Consider the following 18,386-nt stretch of genomic DNA (forward strand, 5'->3'; position numbering starts at 1 on the left):
TGGTAGCACACACCTTTAATCCCAGCATTGGAGGGGCAGGTGAATCTCTGTGAGTTCCAAGACAACTAGAGATAGATAGAGAAACCATGTCTCAAAAGACAGAAACCTAAACAAACAAACAAACAAACAAACAAACAAGGACAGTATATTAAGGGCTATTTGCACTAAGACTATCATAGATCATACTCATTTCCCAACAAAAACTGCACATTTCATTAACACCTTCACCCAGCCCTTGCAACCTCTGCTCTGCTCTATGCCTCTGGATCTGCCTCTTCCAGTTATTCACAGAGACACCTTGGTGAAGTATGTGAGGTTTTGTGTGTGTGATCCTGGATACAACATCCCTTATCACCTTTGTAGCAAATTGCCTTAGGCTAGCAGGGTGATCTGGCTCCCCCAGGACTGTGAGCCGAAAACACAGCCCACTGACATTTGAGACACGTGACTTAGAGTCCTGTACTCTGGATGGTGGTTGCCTACCCGGCCATCTGTACAACCCTACCTACTCAAAGTCTTGTCACTGGAAAAAGGGCTTTGTTGTCCATGTATATGAGTTCTGCATGTGCCACAATTCCCCTGAGATTCTCCTGATGATCATCCCTTCCTAGCACCCCTGCCTCCACCTGGGCCACTGACCCTAGCTGCAGTGACACCCAGAACTCTCCACGTCACCTGGCCGCCCTCTGCTGGGGTCACTCAGTACTTGGTGCAGTACTTGCTGGCTACCTCCACTGGGGAGGAGCAAAAGAGAGAGGTGAGAGGCAGGGAGAGAGAGATGGGGTGGGGCAGATGGTGAGGCTCAGTATAGAGAGAGTACTGTGTCACCATGTCCCTGCCAGGTACATGTGGGACAGCCTGAGGTACTGCTGGATGGTCTGGAGCCTGGCCAGGACTATGATGTCTCAGTGCAGAGCCTTCGGGGACCAGAGGCCAGCGAGGTCCAGAGCATCCGTGCCAGGACCTGTGAGTATCTGGTCACACAGCCCAGCGTTCTCAACCTTCCTAATGCTGTGACCCTTTAACACAGTTTCTCATATTGAGGTGACCCCCCAACCATAAAATTATTTTTTGTCACTACCCCATAACTGTGATTTTGCTACTGTTAGGAATTATTATGTAAATATCTGTGGTTTGGATGGCTTTAGGTGACCCCTATGAAAGGGGGGAGTCATTCAATTCCCAAGGGGTTTGGGACCCACAGGTTGAGAACCTCTGACATAGCAGTTCCCCAGTTCTGTTGTTTACTTTGCTCTAAGTGGGAGACCACAGATAACCCTGGATGACCCATATGCCCTCAGGCCCAGTACCTCCCACTCTTCTCTCAGTCCCAAGGGTAGGGTGCCAGCCCCTGAGGCCTCGTTGTGCCTTACAGCTGCCCTGGGGCCCCCAAGACACCTGACTTTCTCAGATGTTCGCTACAACTCAACCTGTGTGTCCTGGGAAGCCCAGAGGCCTGTGCGCCTGGTCAAGGTCAGCTACATCTCTAGTGATGGCAGCCACTCTGGGCAGGTAAGAGCAGGGGCCCAAAAGTTTCAAAGGGCTTCCTAGAGGACTCAGAATCCTAGGTAGATGCAGCATCCACACAGACATGGGGAGCCTAGCATCCTTAGGTTCGAAGCAAAGACACACACATGCATATGCACACATACCTGTGTGTGCGCGCACATACATAAATAGTGATTTCATGCTGAGGCTGTGTTTAGATGCAGAATGTCCATGCTGAGGCTGTGGCCACACTCGATTTAGAGGCAGAATGTTTTGTGGGATTTAAAGGTGAGACAGGCAGAGGAGTCCCCACTCATGGGCCATGCTGAGATCCATGACTGATTGCAGTTTTCCCATTTTGGGCATCTCACAGGCTAGCCCCGGCTATAGGCCCTGAGCTTGGGTCCCCACTCTGAGCTCAGGTTCCTGACGGATTTGCCTGTATCCCTCCCTCAGACTCAGGTTCCTGGGAACCTTACTTCAGCTACTCTGGGCCCACTTTCTTCCTCTACCATGTACACCGTCAGAGTCACCTGTTTTTACCTTGGGGGTGGTTCCTCCGTGCTGACTGGCCATGTAACCACACGTGAGTCTGCGAAGTCAAGGCTGGGGTGCAGTTGGACTGTGCCCCTATGTCCTACTGAAGGGCCTATGTTGAGTGTCTGTTCTAGCTGTATTAGGGCAGGTGGGGACAAGTGTCTGGACAAGGGGCCAGGGACATTCCTCCATGTGGCCGACCCTTGTCTAAAAGTAAACGCTAAGGTCAGCACTCTATGCTCCATTTATACACCCCATCTTCTAGAGAAAGCTCCTAGCCCTGGCCAGCTGTCTGTGATGGAGCTCCCGGGAGATGCAGTAAAGCTGTCATGGCTGGCCACTGCCTTGTCTGGTGTACTTGTTTATCAGATCAAGTGGATGCCCTTGGGAGAAGGGAAGGCCCGTGAGGTAAGGACACGGGGCAGGCGACCTTTCAGAGAAATTCCTATGGCCCCAGATCCCAAGGCCAAGTGAGGCTTAGACTCTGTGCCCATCCCAGTCCTGTATCTTGAGACAATCTGTCTGCCCATAGCCTGTGAGTCTGTCTCTTGGAGGTGAGGCTTCCTGTGACCCAGGTGGACCCCTGCCTTTCTCTAGATCTCTGTCCCAGGGACCCTTGGCACAGCCACCTTGCCTGGCCTGATGAAACATGTGGAATATGAGATCACCATCCTTGCCTACTACAGGGACGGCACTCGCAGCGACCCCGTGTCCCTCCGCTACACCCCCTGTAGGTGGCCTATCCTCCATTCAGATGGTCTTGGGACAGGAGCAGCACAGAGGGGACCCAGGCCTTCCTTGATCCATATGTCCAGGACCTCTTACTCTCAGACCCACTGACAAGCAGTCTACCTGAGTCCCTGAGACTCTGGGCTGGACCACTGGATCTGAGCCCACAAGGGAAACAAATCTTGGGGTGGCTGAGGTCCAAATTCCCCAGCACGGGTAGCACAGCCCTCCATGCAAGACCTTCTACAGGTGCTGGGGAACTCAGCAGGGGCAATGCGCAGGATTGGGCAGGTCAGGGCTTTAGACATTGTGCAAGACCATTTGGGTAGCTGACCTGGCTGTGGGTACCTCTATTCTGGAAAGTGTTGAATTCCACATTGCCTTGCCACTGGATAGCTGCAGCAAGCAGAAGCCCCCCATCCAGCCTGGCCTTGTCCTCGGAGACCCCCAACAGCCTGCAGGTCAACTGGACACCACCAAGTGGCCATGTCCTCCATTACCGGCTCAACTACACACTGGCCTCAGGCTCTGGACCAGAGAAATCGGTGAGTCTGTATAAAGAGCTAGGAGCCATCCAGGGATTTAGGTGTGGATCTTATCTGTCTACTGAGGGTAGCAGCAGCTTCTTTGTGGAGGGAAAGATGGGCAGAGGGAGTATAGCCTTGAAAGGAGAAGGAAGTCTAAGAGGAGAGGCTCAGGGGCCTCCTCCTTCCACAGATCTCTGTACCAGGCACCAGGAGCCATGCCGTGCTTCGTGATCTGATGTCTGCCACGAAGTACAGGGTCCTGGTCTCAGCTGTCTACAGAGCAGGGGAGAGCATGGCAGTGTCTGCCACATACCGCACAGGTTAGTGGTCACCAATGCTGCAGCTCTTTCTAAATACCAAGCCCAAGCCAGACTCAAGGTCCAGCTAGATGCTAGGCCCAGTCAGGCTTTAGAACTGGTCATACTCCAGAGTAGGCCAGATACTAGATCCAGTGAGACCCCAGATTCAGTGAGGCACCAGAACCAGTGACATCCCGGAGCTAGTGAGACCTCATACCCAGGGAAACCCCAGGTACAACACAGAATGTAGAGATGCCATGGACAGCAGGGTACCTAAAGCAAATAGAGCAAGCTGGATCAGAGTGACTGGGAAATGTCTAGAGAGTATGGAGAGTTCTGCCCAGAAAAGACCTGCTCTTGATGCCACAGGACATGGCAGGTAGGTCTCTAGTGGCCTGGTATCCTCCAACCCACAAGGCCAAGCTTAGCTGTGAACAATTACCTAGGAGCCACAGCTGCTGAAGTCAAAGGGCCTTCAGAGGCTGCCACACCTACTACCTCAGCTGTAGTGCCTCCTTTGGGGTCATCCACTTATAATCTAAATGCCTATCACAATCAGTCCCTCACTGCTCAGTGGATGACCACCGGGCCTGGAGCCCTGACTGTGATGTCATCTGCCTTGTACTGGCTACAGGGCCAGCCTGTACCCTTTCTTACCTCCTCCAGACCTGTGCTGCTTCCAGTCATCTCCCTGACCCTACCATCTGGTGCCTACAGTTCATTTGGAGCCCATAACGTGTTTAGGCAGAGTCCCCAGTGGAACCTTGGTTTTGGCCTGGGGTGTACAGGGTAGGCAGGAGCATCTGCCCACTTAGTGTGATCCCAGGATGGCAGTGAGGAATGGAGACTGCAGGGTTGGTGTGACAAAGGGAGTCAAGGGGAGCAGGCGCCTACCTCAGCATAGGTCCACCTGTGCTCACCAGAGGCCTGACATTGCCGTGAAGTGGTCCTTCTGGTAGTTGGGCTAGCTTTGCTGTGACTCACCAGACCCTTCATGTCCTCTCAGCAGCCTGCCCAGCCCTGCACCCGGACAGTTCCCTCTCAGGTAGGTCCTGTATATTTGTGCCAGCTGTGTTCTGTTGTTTGCTTGCTCTGTTTTCTTGACTCTCCCAAGGTTGGGGCAGGATCATGGGGCATCCAGGATCCAGGATCAATTACAGGGTCCGCAAGGCTGGCAGGGGAGTTTTATTCCTGTCTCACAGTGGGGGAACTAAGGGTTCCAAAGTTAGCATCTGCATGTGCAGGGGCAGAGGCTGAGCTGTCTAGGCCCTAGGTGGCTCCCTGTTGCCAGGCATCTGGGGTAAGCGATACAAAGCCTGGAGTCCTCATAAGTACTATGCAAGAGGGTGAGAACAGATGCTTATCATGAGGCATGATTCTGTCCAGCAAGGGAGGGCCTTAAAATACAGGGTAGGTAGGTAGGCTCTGTAGTATGAAGCTATACCTCACCCACTTCCAGTAAGAGAGCCTGCGTGGGGCTACCATTGCCCTGAAGCTGCCCTGAAGCAGGGATGGGTAGACATGGCTGCTTCCTTGAAATAGACCTCAGAAGAGCTGAGCCTCTACACCTGCTGGTGCACAGTTAAGCACCAGTTATAAACACATTCTCTCTCTCTCTCTCTCTCTCTTTTTTCAAGACAGGGTTTCTCTGTATATCCCTGGCTGTCCTGGAACTCACTTTGTAGACCAGGCTGGCCTCGAACTCAGAAATCCGCCTGCCTCTGTCTCCCGAGTGCTGGGATTAAAGGCATGGGCCACCACCACCTGGCATGATTTCACTCTCTTATTTGTGCCAATTAATTCTGTAAAAGGAGCTGACACTTGAGGGGGGAACTGGAGGAATCCACCATGACACTGATCACCCCAGTGGCTCATAAGACAGCCTCAGCCTGTAGCTGGGGTCAGGACCATAGAATCCTCAGGCTACAGGGAGCAAAAGGGGCTGCCTGAGGCTTCTGTGTTGGCCAGAGGGAAATTTAGCAGTACTGAATTGTTCCTGGTCACCATTCCCTGTTCCACCAGGGTTTGACCTGATGGTGGCCTTTGGCCTCGTGGCAAAGGAGTATGCCTCTATTCGAGGAGTTGCCATGGAGCCCTCAGCCTTGGGTGTGGTCCCAACCTTCACTCTCTTCAAGGATGCTCAACTGATGCGTCGGGTCAGGTGCGAGGGAGCCAAGGGAAATGGGGGAACAAGAGGGGACTGTGTAATTTGGGTGGGAAGAGTTGGTGTGGGCCTGCCACATAGCTGCCATGACCCTGTCCCAGAATTGACTAGCTTCTGATACCATGTCAGCAGGCCATAGACTGTTTGGTTTCAGCTCAGTGCACTCCAGAAATGCTCATTTGACAGATTAATAAAGTCTTGTGTGTGGAATTAGGCTCCATAGCCAGCATGACTTGAAGTCATGTATGGGACTTTTTCCTATGTGGCCCAGAGATCATTCAGATTCACAAAATTCTGCATAGAAGCCATGGCATTGTTCCTTCTAAGAGGTTCTGTGTTTGCTCTGTATCCTGACTGGCAAATCTATCCCCATCCTAGGTTTGTAATAAGTGGGTGCTTCCCAGAAGTCATGAGAAGGCCCCAAAAGCCCGTAGTATCTAGAAGGCACCCATATCTCCGTGTCTCATGTTTTTAGCCTGAACTTTGAACCACACAGTATGGTTGAGTAACAGGCTCACTTCCCAAACCTGGAAGAACTGAGGCCTGGGCATGTAACAAAAATATAAATAAGCCCCACAGATGTAAAAGCCCTGACCTTCACAGCACTACCAGGTACTCCCACGAGCAAGAAAGGAGTCCCCCAAGTGGACCAAGCATGGCACCATGGGCCTCCACAACAACTTGGGGTCCAGGCCCAGGCAGCACGCTGGGGACTCTCATCCCTGTTTATGCCCCTCCATGAGAACAGTTAGAAATTTTGGGCAGGTGCATGCAGAAGCCTCCTGGTCAAGCAAGAGAGAGGCTTGGGGAATGCCCTTCCTGTGTGCTCATCTCAGACCCACACAGGCTTACCACCTTTCCTATAGATACGTAACTTAGTTAATGGTTATATAAGGGCAAGCATAGCTATTCATTCTAACACTTATTATTTTATTACTGTGCAAGCCAAGTTTTCTCTTCCTGTCTTATGAATTGCATGGCTGGTGACTGTCTGTGGTCGTCCTCGATGAACCCACACTCCAGTTCTTTATGCCCTTCCTTCCCTGGACTTCACATGTCAGTGGCTTTTACCATTCAGCATCCACTACTGTTCCTACCCTGAGGTGCATGCGTACCTCTCCGTCCTCAGAACCTAGCTTCATTTCTCACTCAAAATTTAATGGTCATCTTGATTGGCTCCATTTCTTGCCTCTGGTGAGTGGAGTACAGTGACCACAAAGTCTGATTTCATTTCCTTTGTACCCAGGGGTGGACTTACCACACCATCTGGTAGTTCTTTTGTTTTTGTGAGGATCCTTCATTCCCATAGTGCCTGTACTAATTTACCCTCCTAACACTGTGCAAGGCTCTCCTCTCTCCACCACCACTCAGTAGGTTTTGTCTTTCTGACTACAAGGCGGTATCTCAATATGGTTTTCCACTTTCTCAGTGACAGTGATATTGAGAACGTTTCCATCTGTATAACCTCCTTGCACACTTTGCTGTGAGAAGTGTCCTTTGAGGCAGGCATGGCCATTGACACATGTACCTTGTGTTTGACCTTGTCATCCAGCTCTCATGTGTCCATGGCCCACATTTCAGGCTTGGCGTACAAGGCTTTCCCTCACCTTAATGACTATCTTTTGAATTCCTTCACCAGCCTCTTCTTTCCTTCTTTATCTTTGCTACAAATGTCCCTCTTTCCCACTCTGCCCCACTTTTGTGCTGTTGTGAGACTTGTGCTTGTTTCCAACTTGGGTAGACCTAAGCGACATCTACCCCTTCCTCATAAGCCCCACAGGAACCAATGAATTAATTAGGCTCACTTATAGAGCATGGGTGAGAGGCTACTTACAGGAGCCTAAAGCAGCTCTACCAGAAGACTTTACCCAGTGTGAATGGTGACTACCACATAGCCACATAAATGGTGCTCCCCTTCAGTTAACTTCTCCCAATGTATAGACTCTAGAGACTCTAAGGCAGCATGCAGTTAAGGCAGAAGTACAGGCAAATAACTGTGCAGGAGGGAGTAGCCAGAATCTCAGAGACTCCAATGATTCCCCGCCCCTTCCTCTGAGGGATATCAACAATGAGTAGGTCCAGTTACATGACCTCTTGTTAGAAGGCATAGCTGATCTGATGAAGATGGCAGCTGTTTTGTTTGAAGGACCATGTTTTACAACATGCCCCTTCATTGATGGTGGGGAGGTTCTACCACAGAGCAGGAGGTTCATCCTTCAAGTCCAAGATCTAGTCTGGTGGTTCAACTGGTCAGGGGACTGAACTCATGAGGCAAAGCCACTTTACCTGGAGTGTAGGCAGTTGAGTGGTCTTATTTCTGCCTCTCTTATCTCCCTCGCTGTCTCTGTCTCTACTCTTAGCCACAAAACTGAATCAAAGCTGCCTATATTCCCAGTAGTGATTTGCCTTCATTGATCCTTTCCTCAAATAGGTGGCTTTTCCTGTTTATCTATTTGCCTTTCTGGGCTTCAAAAGAGGGCAGGACAGATGACTAATTTCTTCAGAGTGCCCACTTAACACAAGTGGCCCCCATCATGCCAGCTGCTGTACAAGGAGACTCTGGCTGTTGAGAGCACAGGAATCCTTTCTGTGGTGGAATGGAGAGCTGCCCCAGAAATGATAGTGAGACCATCACGGTCACTGTGCTCAGAGAACTGTGGCACTGTTGTGTGCATGGTAGCATCTCAAATCCTAGAACTCAGGAGGTTGAGAAAGGATTACCATGACTCTAATGCCAGCCCAGGCTATGTGGTGAGTTCCTGTCCCCAGGAAAAGAAAAAAGAAAAGAAAGGCTCACGGCTGAGCTAGTATTTTTCTAGCTCTTGGCTTTTATCCTGAGAGCAGATGAAAGGCAAATAGCGAGATGCAGAATGATAAGAATGATTTTATTCATTACTCAAGACTCCTTGTTTTGCCATTATCTGCCCTTAGCCTGGATCCACATGGGCATGGACTCCCCCATTGCTGGTCTGATAGATAACTCAGCACATGTACTCAGTGAGAGCAACCCTGCACTGTGGCCTCCATTGTTGTCTTGGCCTGGCTTCAGAGAGCAGAGGGTCTGTTGGCCCAGGGCCCTTGGTGTGTGTGTGTGTGTGTGTGTGTGTGTGTGTGTGTGTGTGTGCTCTGTTACACTTCTATGTTCCTTATGGAGAAACTGAACCAAGAATACCTCTGTTGAGTCCTCTGAAATCTGCCCCACCCCCTTGTCTCTCCAGTGACATCTACCCAGCAACCCTGCCACCAGAACACACCATTGTCTTCCTTGTGCGTCTACTCCCTGAGACACCCCGGGAAGCCTTTGCACTGTGGCAGATGATGGCTGAAGATTTCCAGCCCATCCTCGGGGTTCTGCTGGATGGTGACTGTGGACCCCATATCACCCTTGGCAGTTGGGCGGGATGGGGGCTGCTGCCTACTTTCTTAACCTCATGGAACACGAGTCCAAGGATGCCAACCCCCAGACCAAGCTGTGGGTCTCCCCAGGCAGCTAGGCATGGACGCCCACCATGAATGAGAACAGATACCCATGGCTTTGCACTGTGGGCCCCCCCCCCCCCCGCTCAGCCTTGGGTAGGGCCTTTGATCACTGCCTCTCTCTTTCAACCATTCTCATCTGCTCTGTATCCTCCCCGCCAGCTGGCAGAAAGTCTCTGACTTACTTCAACCATGATTCCCGGGCAGCCTTGCAGGAGGTCACCTTTGACCTGCAGGATGCAAAGAAGATCTTCTTTGGAAGCTTCCACAAGGTCCTGGGAACTGTCTGTCTGAGCCCTGACCCTCTGGCCTGTCCCTCCCTGCATGTGGTTGTCTTCTGTGAGAGTCAAACACTGATTTATATAGAGCCTTTGACCCTTGTGCTCCGCTGTTCTGACTGTCCCTCCTTAATTTGGGTCAGAGAGCAAACTCTTTTTTGGGGGGGCGGGGAGGGGGGAGGCTCCTTCAGCAGCTTTCTCTGAGAAGCCAAGGCCTCAGTAGGTTCCAGAGTAGAGTCAGAATTTGATCCCAGACCCTATGTGTTGGCCCCTTTAATCTGTCTTGATGTGATCTGGGGTGCGAGACTTACTGTGGTTTCTGCAGGTACATATAGCTGTAGGCCACTCTAAGGTCAGACTCTATGTGGACTGTCGGAAGGTGGCCGAGCGTCCCATTGGGGATGCTGGCAGCCCACCCACAGGTGGTTTCATCACACTAGGGAGGCTAGCCAAGGCCAGAGGGCCACGGAGCAGCTCAGCCACAGTGAGTCTGGGCCTTGTCTCATGGGATGGGTGGGCTCTGCCTATAGGGCCTGACCTTCCCTGCCTCACAGTTCCAGCTCCAGATGTTGCAAATCGTGTGCAGTGATACCTGGGCAGACAAGGACAGGTGTTGTGAGATTCCTGCACTGGTAGGTGGCAAAAAGGCCCTGGCCACTGTCCTGGGCCCTGTGAGAGTGCCACTAAGGCACTGTGACACAGAGTCTGGGGTAGATGGTCTACCTAGATCCACTATGCTGAGAGAGATGAAAGCAGACTTTCTGACTGAGGTGTCCAGGGGTCTGAATTCCCCCACAGGTATTTGGGGGAAGGCCAAGAAGCTTCACCTATAGCTACTGTAGCTATCATGGACTGGGACATCCAGTTTCCATCAGTGACACCTATGTGTCAGAAGTCCCTGCTCATCCCTAGAGAGAAGCTTTCTCCCCTTCTCTTTAGGCCCAGGTGGAAGCTCATTCTAGGCCTGCTGGGGACTTGAGAGCTTTCCTCACTAGTGAGCTCCTGGGAGCCCACACTGGGCTTGGACATGCTAGGAGCCTGGGAGGAAAGTGAGAAAAAGGAGATGCCATCATGCCATGGGGTTCATGTGGGTGTCTAGGAAGGGTGCCTGAGCCTGCTGCACACTCAGGACTTGGCAGCCCTGATTCTGACCTGCTCTACCTCTGGTTGATGACTCTAGAGGTCTCCTGGAATCAGATGTCTGTTGACAATGCTGAGTCTTAAATCAGATGAGATCCGGTGAATGGTTCATTAAGCAAATGATTCCTTTTCTTCCAGAGGGATGGAGAGACGTGCCCGGCCTTCCCTTCAGCCTGTGCCTACTCATCTGAGACCCCTGGGCCACCAGGGCCCCAAGGCCCTCCGGTGAGTCCAACATCTTCTCCTCTGGGGGTGATCATCGACTTCTGCTGCCATTGGTTTGGGTGGAGTGGTCTGCCTATGCCCCTCACCTCAGCCTTCAGGAAACTAGGTCCACCAACAACCCTCCACAGGCATGTTACACAGAGGGCAGGCGTCCTCAGGTTTCCTCTGTGGCTATCAGGCCCACCATCCCAGTGCAGCCAGCCCCTCTGCATGGTGGCTGAGCTTTGTTCTCTTAGATGTACCCTCCATCTGTGGGCAGATGTCGGCCTTTCTCTGCCAGGAAATCAAGAGTTTCTCCAATATTTCTGACGGAATGAGTCCAGGTCCAGCTGGTCTCCAGGACTGTACTGTAAACTGCAGTAGCCTGGGTACTGGAAAGGAGTTGGCCAGCACTATAAGCCCTCTACCTTGGGCAGGCCATGGCATCTTTAAATGATGTTCATACCTCTTTTGGTCTCCTCTCTCTGCAAGCCCAGGGATCCTGGGCCAGTTTTTTGGGCTGCAATGCTTCCAGAGTCAGGACATGTGTCAATAGCACTTAGTTTGCTCTTGGTGGTCCACAGGTCTCATTGTATATAGGCCTCAAATCTGCTTTACTTCCTCGGATGCCCAGCAATGAGAAGGAAGGCAGTAAGGACATCTTCCATTTTAGAGAATCCCCCCTCCCCCAGCAACACAGATGGGAATCTACAGCTGATGATAAGAGGGAGTTTGAGTGTGACTGAGGATTACGGTGGAGCTAGTACTCAGTCCTGTCTGTATTTTCACAGGGTCTCCCTGGAAGGAACGGCCCTCCAGGACAGCAGGGGCACCCAGGGCCCAAGGTAGGTCTTGTGGAGTACAGGAGCCATACACCTGATCTGCCTGCAGTGGAGGGACCCTGCACACTCAGAGTACAGGGAAAGGCTCCCCCCTGTAGAAAAGCAGGGATCTGTCATCACAGGGAAACCAGGGATCATTTTCTGCTCCCCTATCACCTGCTGGATATCTGGCCCCAAACCTGGTATTTAGTGGATATTTGCTCTTCACCCACTCTCATAGGCAGGGTCACCAACATGGCACAGATGGGGAAACTGAGGCTTGGGAGGGCCAGTGTGTGTGTCCAGGTTTCCCAGCTCCTCAATTCACTGTTCACTCCCTTCCATAGACACTTGCTAACTCCTCCAGCCACAACACATGGGAGACCGAGTTTCAGAGTGTTTTCAAACATGACTAGCCTCTGAGTTTGTGCCGTCCACAGGGTCTATGGGCATGTTGGAGAGAGGGTCTGAGTCTGCAGAGCTCTGTGGATATGTCAGAGTACAGATGACTTTTGTTTTGTTTGTTTTTTGTTTTTTTGAGATGTAAAATTAATATCTGGGGTGGCACCAACAGCCCAGAAAAAAATGAAACCTGAAAGTTAATCTTGATGAGTAAAGTGAGTTTACAGGTGATTACTCAGAGACAAACACAGACAGTGCTTTGCCCTTCCGTCTGAGGCTGGGGAACAGCAGAGAAAACTACAAGTTCAGTATGCGTGGCGCATAGACAAAACCAGGGAATCAGACTCTGGGAACGTTACGTATGTGTTTGCTCCACTCTAACCTTTATCAGGGAATGTGTTAGTCTTAGCAAACACCGTCTGACGTGGAAAGGACGTCTTTGCTGTAGTCTGACAGATAAAACAGCTGAATGGCAGCCTGCTGCAGGATGATTTCCTTCTGGGGGAGAGTTGTAGAACTGGTCTCATTCCGTAACACAGGGGTGTGTGGGGATGAGGGTCTTAGTTCGAGGAGTGTGAAGCTGAAGGCAGTGTACCATCCCCACAGTGGCCTAAAAGGTGCCGTTCTTGCCTGCTTCTAGATTGGCATACCACAGCGCCACATGTACAGAGTACAAGATGTGCAAGTGGTGGCGGCTTCGGGGACATGTTCCTCCCCTGCCTCGACCTTCACCTCCCTTTAGCCCTCCAAAGGGCCTGTAAAACTGCACCCCCACGCCGTGCCCTGCCCTAAGCCTGGCACAGTGCCTCTTGGGGAGGACTGTGCATCTTTGGGCAGAGCTGGCTGAGGTCTTTGTACTGTGGACATATGTAAGGTAGTCAGCCTTCCGTGAGTGGAGTGAGTGCTTGGCCCCCCTCTAAAGACACTGCAGTACTTGCTCCTCCCTATCTGGGCACATTCTGCAGGAGTTCCACTGTCCTCGGGGATGGACTCCTGTGTCCTTAGATGCACAGTGCCAGCTGTGACCCCTTGAAGCTGAACATGTGCACCTGCTCTCCCAGGGTGAGCCAGCTGTGCTCCAAACCACTCCTGGATAACTGGCTGATATTAGGCAGTCTGGTGGGGAAAATGGACATAACTATGGTTTGTTTTTTTTTTTTTTTTCATTTTTTTGTTTGTTTTTCCTTTGGTTGGTTGGTTTGGGAAAGGGTCTCACTCTTGTTGTCTAGACTAGCCTGGAAGTCTTTCATAAGCTTCCAGATTTTCTTGTTGGAAATAAGTCCTCCAGCTTCCTACTGTAGGGAGTTTTAGTTTGGGGTCAGCTGTGCTGTTGGAGTGACTTGTGACTTCCTTGCTGTTAGTTGTGTGTCTTCTGACCTTGTTTGTGGCTGGTTTTTATATAGATTTTAAAGGTAAGTTTCGTCTAGTCTACATTATTGCTCTGTTTCTTCTGGGTTTTGAATTTTGTAGGCTATTTTAAATGACCTCCCAAAGTGGGAAAGCCAGCAGCAGGTGAAGTTGCCTGCCACCAGGTCTGACCATTTGAATGCTTCTCAGGACCCACACGATAAAAGGACAGAGCCGACACTCTCAAGTCATCCTCTGACCTCCACACTTGTCCACAAACACAAAACAAATGTGTTAAATACAATAGAAGTGTAAAAGGCTTCCCCCAATCCTAGAGTATGAAGTGAACATCCTCTGGCTTCTTTGGGACTTCTAGGCCTTTCAGGCCTGCACATGCTGGTTCATCCCCAGCTCAATGGTGTAAGGTGAAAAAGCCATCTCTACTCCTTGAAAACCCAGCCTCTAGTCCATCTCTTGAGGATTCAGCCCTGCTAGTTAGTACCACCTTCATCTAGCCGTACCTCTCCCTGCTGGCTTGTCTACCAGGCTATGAGCCCGCCCAAACCGTGCCTGTCCACTGGCAGTGGCCCTCCATACCTACAACTTTAACATAGGCAGATTCAACCCACAACAGGTTGTATGTATGCACGTGCGGGTCAGAAGACCACTCTATTCTCTCCGTTCACCTTCGTGGGAGTTCCGGGGACTGAACCCAAGTCACCAGGCTAGTGCGATAAATGCCTTTAACCACCGAGCAGTCTTGCCAGCCCTGTCTGGGCCTCCTTGCTTATTCACTTTGAGCTGTAGAAGCCACTCATCCATTTAGACTGGGAAATGCAGTTGTTGTTTTTATTAGGGTCAAGTTCAGGTTATAGCTGCACTCAGAAAGAAGTGGCACTGAGGGTCGTCCTTGTGTCGAGCTTTCTCATTTCTCTTACTTGTGATTAGTTTACTTCCATGTGTTTCAGAGTCACAGGAGATCGTGTGCTCTCCAGCACAGTGTTTATAACTCTGTTTTCTTTTTCTTTCGTAGTGATGGTAGCAAATAGAACTCTGTCGAATGGTGTCATGTAATACAGATGTCTTTATCTTCCCTTTGGCTTCATAGTAATGCATTAGATGTGGAGCTGATTCAGACCCTTAACCAGATACTCGTCTTCATGTGATAGCAAAATTCCTTTCATCTTAATTTATTTGAAATTTGAAAAACAAATAAAAACAGACATTAAATATATATCAATATCACATGTTCAGTGATTATGGACACGATCAGGCAATTTTCTTCCTGAAGCTACTTGCTATTAATTTTGCTGGTTCCCCACATTCGAAGTCCTCTCCAGTCACTAGGGAGCCAGCATGGTGACGGTCCTCATTACTGTTCAGTATGTGCCAGTGTTCTGCATGCTAGTATTTTATTTATAGTTGTGCATTAATAAGACTGAGCAGTTTGCTGTGTCGTGTTTGGAGCACTGATTTGCTTAATTAAAAAAAAAAGTTTGGAAGTGTTTCCCCCAATCTCAGTTTAAACATCTGGTGTCATCCATGCCTTAGAGCTTTTGAGAACCCAGGTTGGTGTTTGGGGTTTGAGAGCTTAAGGAGATACCGGTACCCTTGTATCAGCCCAGCGAACTACTCTTGGTGATTTCTGTGCACACTTCTTCTCCAAGCCTTCCCCCTTTGGAACCAGAGCAGAAGAGAAGAACCAGGATTGGGTGGAGGAATTAGCTTCAAATCCTGGATCCATTTTGACTTGTCTATGGCTCTGAATATGTGACTAGAGGCTAATTATTCCCTATAGATAAGGTCCTGTCAGGATCCCCTCAGGGTAGGCGTCAGACAGAGTGCAGAGGGCACGGGGTGACTAGGAAGGGACAGAGGGTGTGCCTTCTCAGCCCCTCCTTGTGTCTCCAGGGGGAGCCGGGCCCACCTGGACAAACAGGACCTGAAGGCCCTGGAGGTCAGCAGGGGTCACCAGGGACCCAGGGCCGCGCAGTCCAGGGACCCATGGTAAGTGCTGCTCTGCACGCGTCTTCTTCCCTTCTGTCTTTGTTCCCACCTCTCAGTCCATCTTCCCCTCCAGGGGCCACCAGGAGCCAAAGGAGAGAAGGGGGATCAGGGACTTTCAGGCTTGCAGGTAATGTGACAGGGCCAAGGCAGGGTGATGGCATAGGCAGGACCCTCCTTCGCCTATGACATTGGCTCTGCCCTGGTGGACTATCTCTGTTCCCTCACAGGGCCTCTCTGGCCAGCAAGGCATCCCTGGGAAAACTGGCCTACAGGGACCAAAGGTACTGGCTCCAGGCCCAGTGGGTGGTGAGTGGGAGAGAGTGGGCTCAGGTAGAGTCTTGGAGACAGAGGCTAGAGGGAACAAGGAAGTGGAGAGGCTTCCTTCTCCACCCAAGGCTTCATCTGCCTTACTTCCTAAGGTCTGGCTAGGAAGAAAGCTATCTCAGCCCATGCTGAGGGTAAATGCTGTCATCCCGAGGTGGGGTGAAGGGAGGCAGCTACTCTAATCAGAGTTGGGGCAAGCTATATATCTCACCTTACCAGGGTAGGTCACCTTCTTGGGGTAGTACTAGCCTGGACCCAAAGGGCATCAAGTTGGCAGAAGAGAATGCCGAGAAGAATCTGTCAGGGGATGTTGGGGTGATCACTGTAGAAAGCATGGGCTGATAGAAGTCCCCATCTCAATTTTCCCCTTCTTTGTTCACCAGGGCATGAGAGGACTGGAGGGACCTGCTGGCCTGCCAGGACCACCTGGCCCCAGGGTAGGCTCTGACCAGAATCCCCAAGGCTCCCTGGAACTGGGCAGATAGTTTGGGAGAAAGGCACTGAACATCACCTGCCAGACCACTGTAGAGGAGGGAATTGTTCCCACTGCAGCCTTCCACAGGGCTCTGCTGGGCATCCGAATGTTTGTACACTGAAGCATCCCTAATTTACACCAGAAAAGACCCTTTGCCCCCTGGAACAGGTTCCTATGGAAAGGAGTCCTTGTGTGGGCCTGATCATACCTGCACCCTAACGCTACAGTGCAGGGGTGTCAGGGCTCCCAACTGGGCCTCTTAGGTGTCTAGACTGGCTGTCAGAGTTCCCAGCAGCTGGGACATCAAAGGCAGCCTATGACCCAAAGGAAGGCTCGGGGTTCCTCACCCTGAGAAGACGTTCTTTCCTCAATCCCAGAAGGTCTTCACTGTGAGCTCTGTACCCAGTGAACCTTTGAGAGGGTGCCCTAGGCCAGCAGCTGAGAACCACCAGGATATGCTGCAAGGACTACCCTCTGGGTCTGGGTGAATCCTATTGTTTCTGCCAGAGTACCCAGAGCCTAGCAGGGAGCATTTCAGTGCTGGGTGAGGGGCGGATAGTCTACCCTGGATGCAGAGAGAGATTGAGTACTGAGCATAGGTAGGGTTTTGTCCTGGGTGCTGGTGGAAAGTCTGGGTGCTGGATGAAGATTAAAGGTTGTCTTATAGACACTGGTTTGGGGACAGAACTCAGAACATGCTAGGGAGGAGGGCAAGGCCTGCGAGCAGCTAGAATTAACCTCGCTGGGCACTGGGACTGTGGATATCAAGCCAGGACAGGGGAATGGACTCCTTGGGCCTCAAACTCTAATATCTGCATTTTTGCAGGGGTTCCAGGGCTTGGCAGGGGCCAGGGGCACCAATGGGGAGCGAGGAGCCCCAGGAGCTGTGGGTCCCACAGTAAGTACCCCCTCACACATACCTCCAGCTAGGCAGCCAAACAACAGGGACCTCCCTGATTGAAGATCTGCCTGCTCAGAGCTTCCTGTGGCTTCCATGGGGCACAGAGTTGGAAGGAGTCAGCAGCTGACTTATGAGGAGCCAGCTCCTTAGAAGGTCACCTTTAATCTTCAGTCAAGAGAAATAGGGTCTCAGCAGCTTAGAGCCCCTGAAGTGGGCTCTATAGTGTGGGCACAGCTGAAGGAGAAGCAGGATGATGTGGCTTTCTTGGCTCAGCCCTGCCTCTGGGCCAAGGGAGGGTCTGTTCTCTAGACAGTGTTTCACCTGTTTGGGAGCTCTGCCTATCCTCCCCAGCACAAAATGCACGGCTGGGGATAGATTCTTTGCAGATCGTTCCCAGATCCACTTGGAGCTGTCTCTGTGGATGTCCAGCCTCGCTTGCTCATTCTGGGCTGGAACTGAGGGCAGACATACACATCTGGAACCTGCCACCACATCCACCCATGTTGCCACGCCTGCAGCTCCCTGCCTCTATGCTGACAGCCTTTTCCCTTTATCCTGCTACAGGGTCTACCAGGGTCCAAAGGTGAACGAGGAGAGAAGGTGGGTGAGGCCCACAATCTGGAGATTGGGGCTCCCTTGTGACACCTGTCATGGGTTCCCAAATCACGTCCTCTTTCTAGGGAGAGCCACAGTCCCTTGCCACCATCTTCCAGCTGGTGAGCCAGGCCTGCGAGTCAGCCATACGGAGTGAGTGAAACCCACCCTGCCCAGCCTCATCCTTGCGGATGAGAAATCAGCTGGGCCCCATCTGATGTCTCCTTCCCCAGCACATGTGCTGAAGCTGAATTCCTTCCTCCATGAGAATGCCCGTCCCCCAATGCCCTTCATGGCAGAGACAGCTAAGCTAGGCAGACCCAGATCTATAGATCCTGGATTACACAACGAGGCTCTACTTCCTGGAGACTGGGGACATATCCTCCGCCCTGAGGACCAAGGTATCAGGCTTCCTGCTTTAGGAAGGGACTCTAGAATTAGACAGTGGCTGGTTCCCTGCACACACATGGGTGTTTGTGTGTGTGTGTGTGTGTGTGTGTGTGTGTGTGTGTGTGTGTGTGTGTGTGAGAGAGAGAGAGAGAGAGAGAGAGAGAGAGAGAGAGAGAGCATGCATTTAGAAGTTGTAAAGTCTCTGCTCTGGCTGATGAACCCACACTAAGGTACTTGCTTGGGACTCAAAGACCCGATGTGCTGGCATCCTGAGTGCTTAGC

At 51.4% G+C, this 18,386-nt stretch overlaps 1 protein-coding gene and 1 long non-coding RNA gene across 5 annotated transcripts in view; one reads left to right on the forward strand and one right to left on the reverse strand.

Moving 5' to 3' along the window:
- Nucleotides 1-18,386, forward strand: part of Col20a1 (collagen, type XX, alpha 1) — a 34,223-nt gene that overhangs the window by 14,420 nt on the left and 1,417 nt on the right. For 2 of the 4 annotated variants that reach the window (XM_017319288.1, XM_006500727.3), the window contains 23 exons: nt 612-757; nt 843-966; nt 1,376-1,512; nt 1,945-2,433; nt 2,623-2,755; nt 3,118-3,299; nt 3,472-3,601; nt 4,587-4,625; nt 5,603-5,741; nt 8,963-9,105; nt 9,384-9,493; nt 9,825-9,983; nt 10,054-10,131; nt 10,778-10,864; nt 11,635-11,688; nt 15,325-15,420; nt 15,494-15,547; nt 15,648-15,701; nt 16,128-16,181; nt 17,046-17,117; nt 17,685-17,720; nt 17,801-17,867; nt 17,948-18,115. In XM_017319288.1, the coding sequence (XP_017174777.1) occupies nt 612-757; nt 843-966; nt 1,376-1,512; nt 1,945-2,433; nt 2,623-2,755; nt 3,118-3,299; nt 3,472-3,601; nt 4,587-4,625; nt 5,603-5,741; nt 8,963-9,105; nt 9,384-9,493; nt 9,825-9,983; nt 10,054-10,131; nt 10,778-10,864; nt 11,635-11,688; nt 15,325-15,420; nt 15,494-15,547; nt 15,648-15,701; nt 16,128-16,181; nt 17,046-17,117; nt 17,685-17,720; nt 17,801-17,867; nt 17,948-18,115 (2,751 nt within the window). The remainder of the gene's footprint in view (nt 1-611; nt 758-842; nt 967-1,375; nt 1,513-1,944; nt 2,434-2,622; nt 2,756-3,117; nt 3,300-3,471; nt 3,602-4,586; nt 4,626-5,602; nt 5,742-8,962; nt 9,106-9,383; nt 9,494-9,824; nt 9,984-10,053; nt 10,132-10,777; nt 10,865-11,634; nt 11,689-15,324; nt 15,421-15,493; nt 15,548-15,647; nt 15,702-16,127; nt 16,182-17,045; nt 17,118-17,684; nt 17,721-17,800; nt 17,868-17,947; nt 18,116-18,386) is intronic. The other 2 variants (XM_017319287.1, NM_028518.1) reach the window with 2 other exon arrangements.
- Nucleotides 14,249-17,954, reverse strand: Gm30797. The gene is made up of 2 exons (XR_375446.3): nt 15,341-17,954; nt 14,249-14,597 (listed from the first exon to the last, which is right to left on the reverse strand). It is a non-coding gene; the product is annotated as a predicted gene, 30797 (long non-coding RNA).

Source organism: Mus musculus, chromosome 2 (genome assembly GCF_000001635.26).
Source record: "Mus musculus strain C57BL/6J chromosome 2, GRCm38.p6 C57BL/6J".
In the NCBI taxonomy this organism is placed as follows: domain Eukaryota; kingdom Metazoa; phylum Chordata; class Mammalia; order Rodentia; family Muridae; genus Mus; species Mus musculus.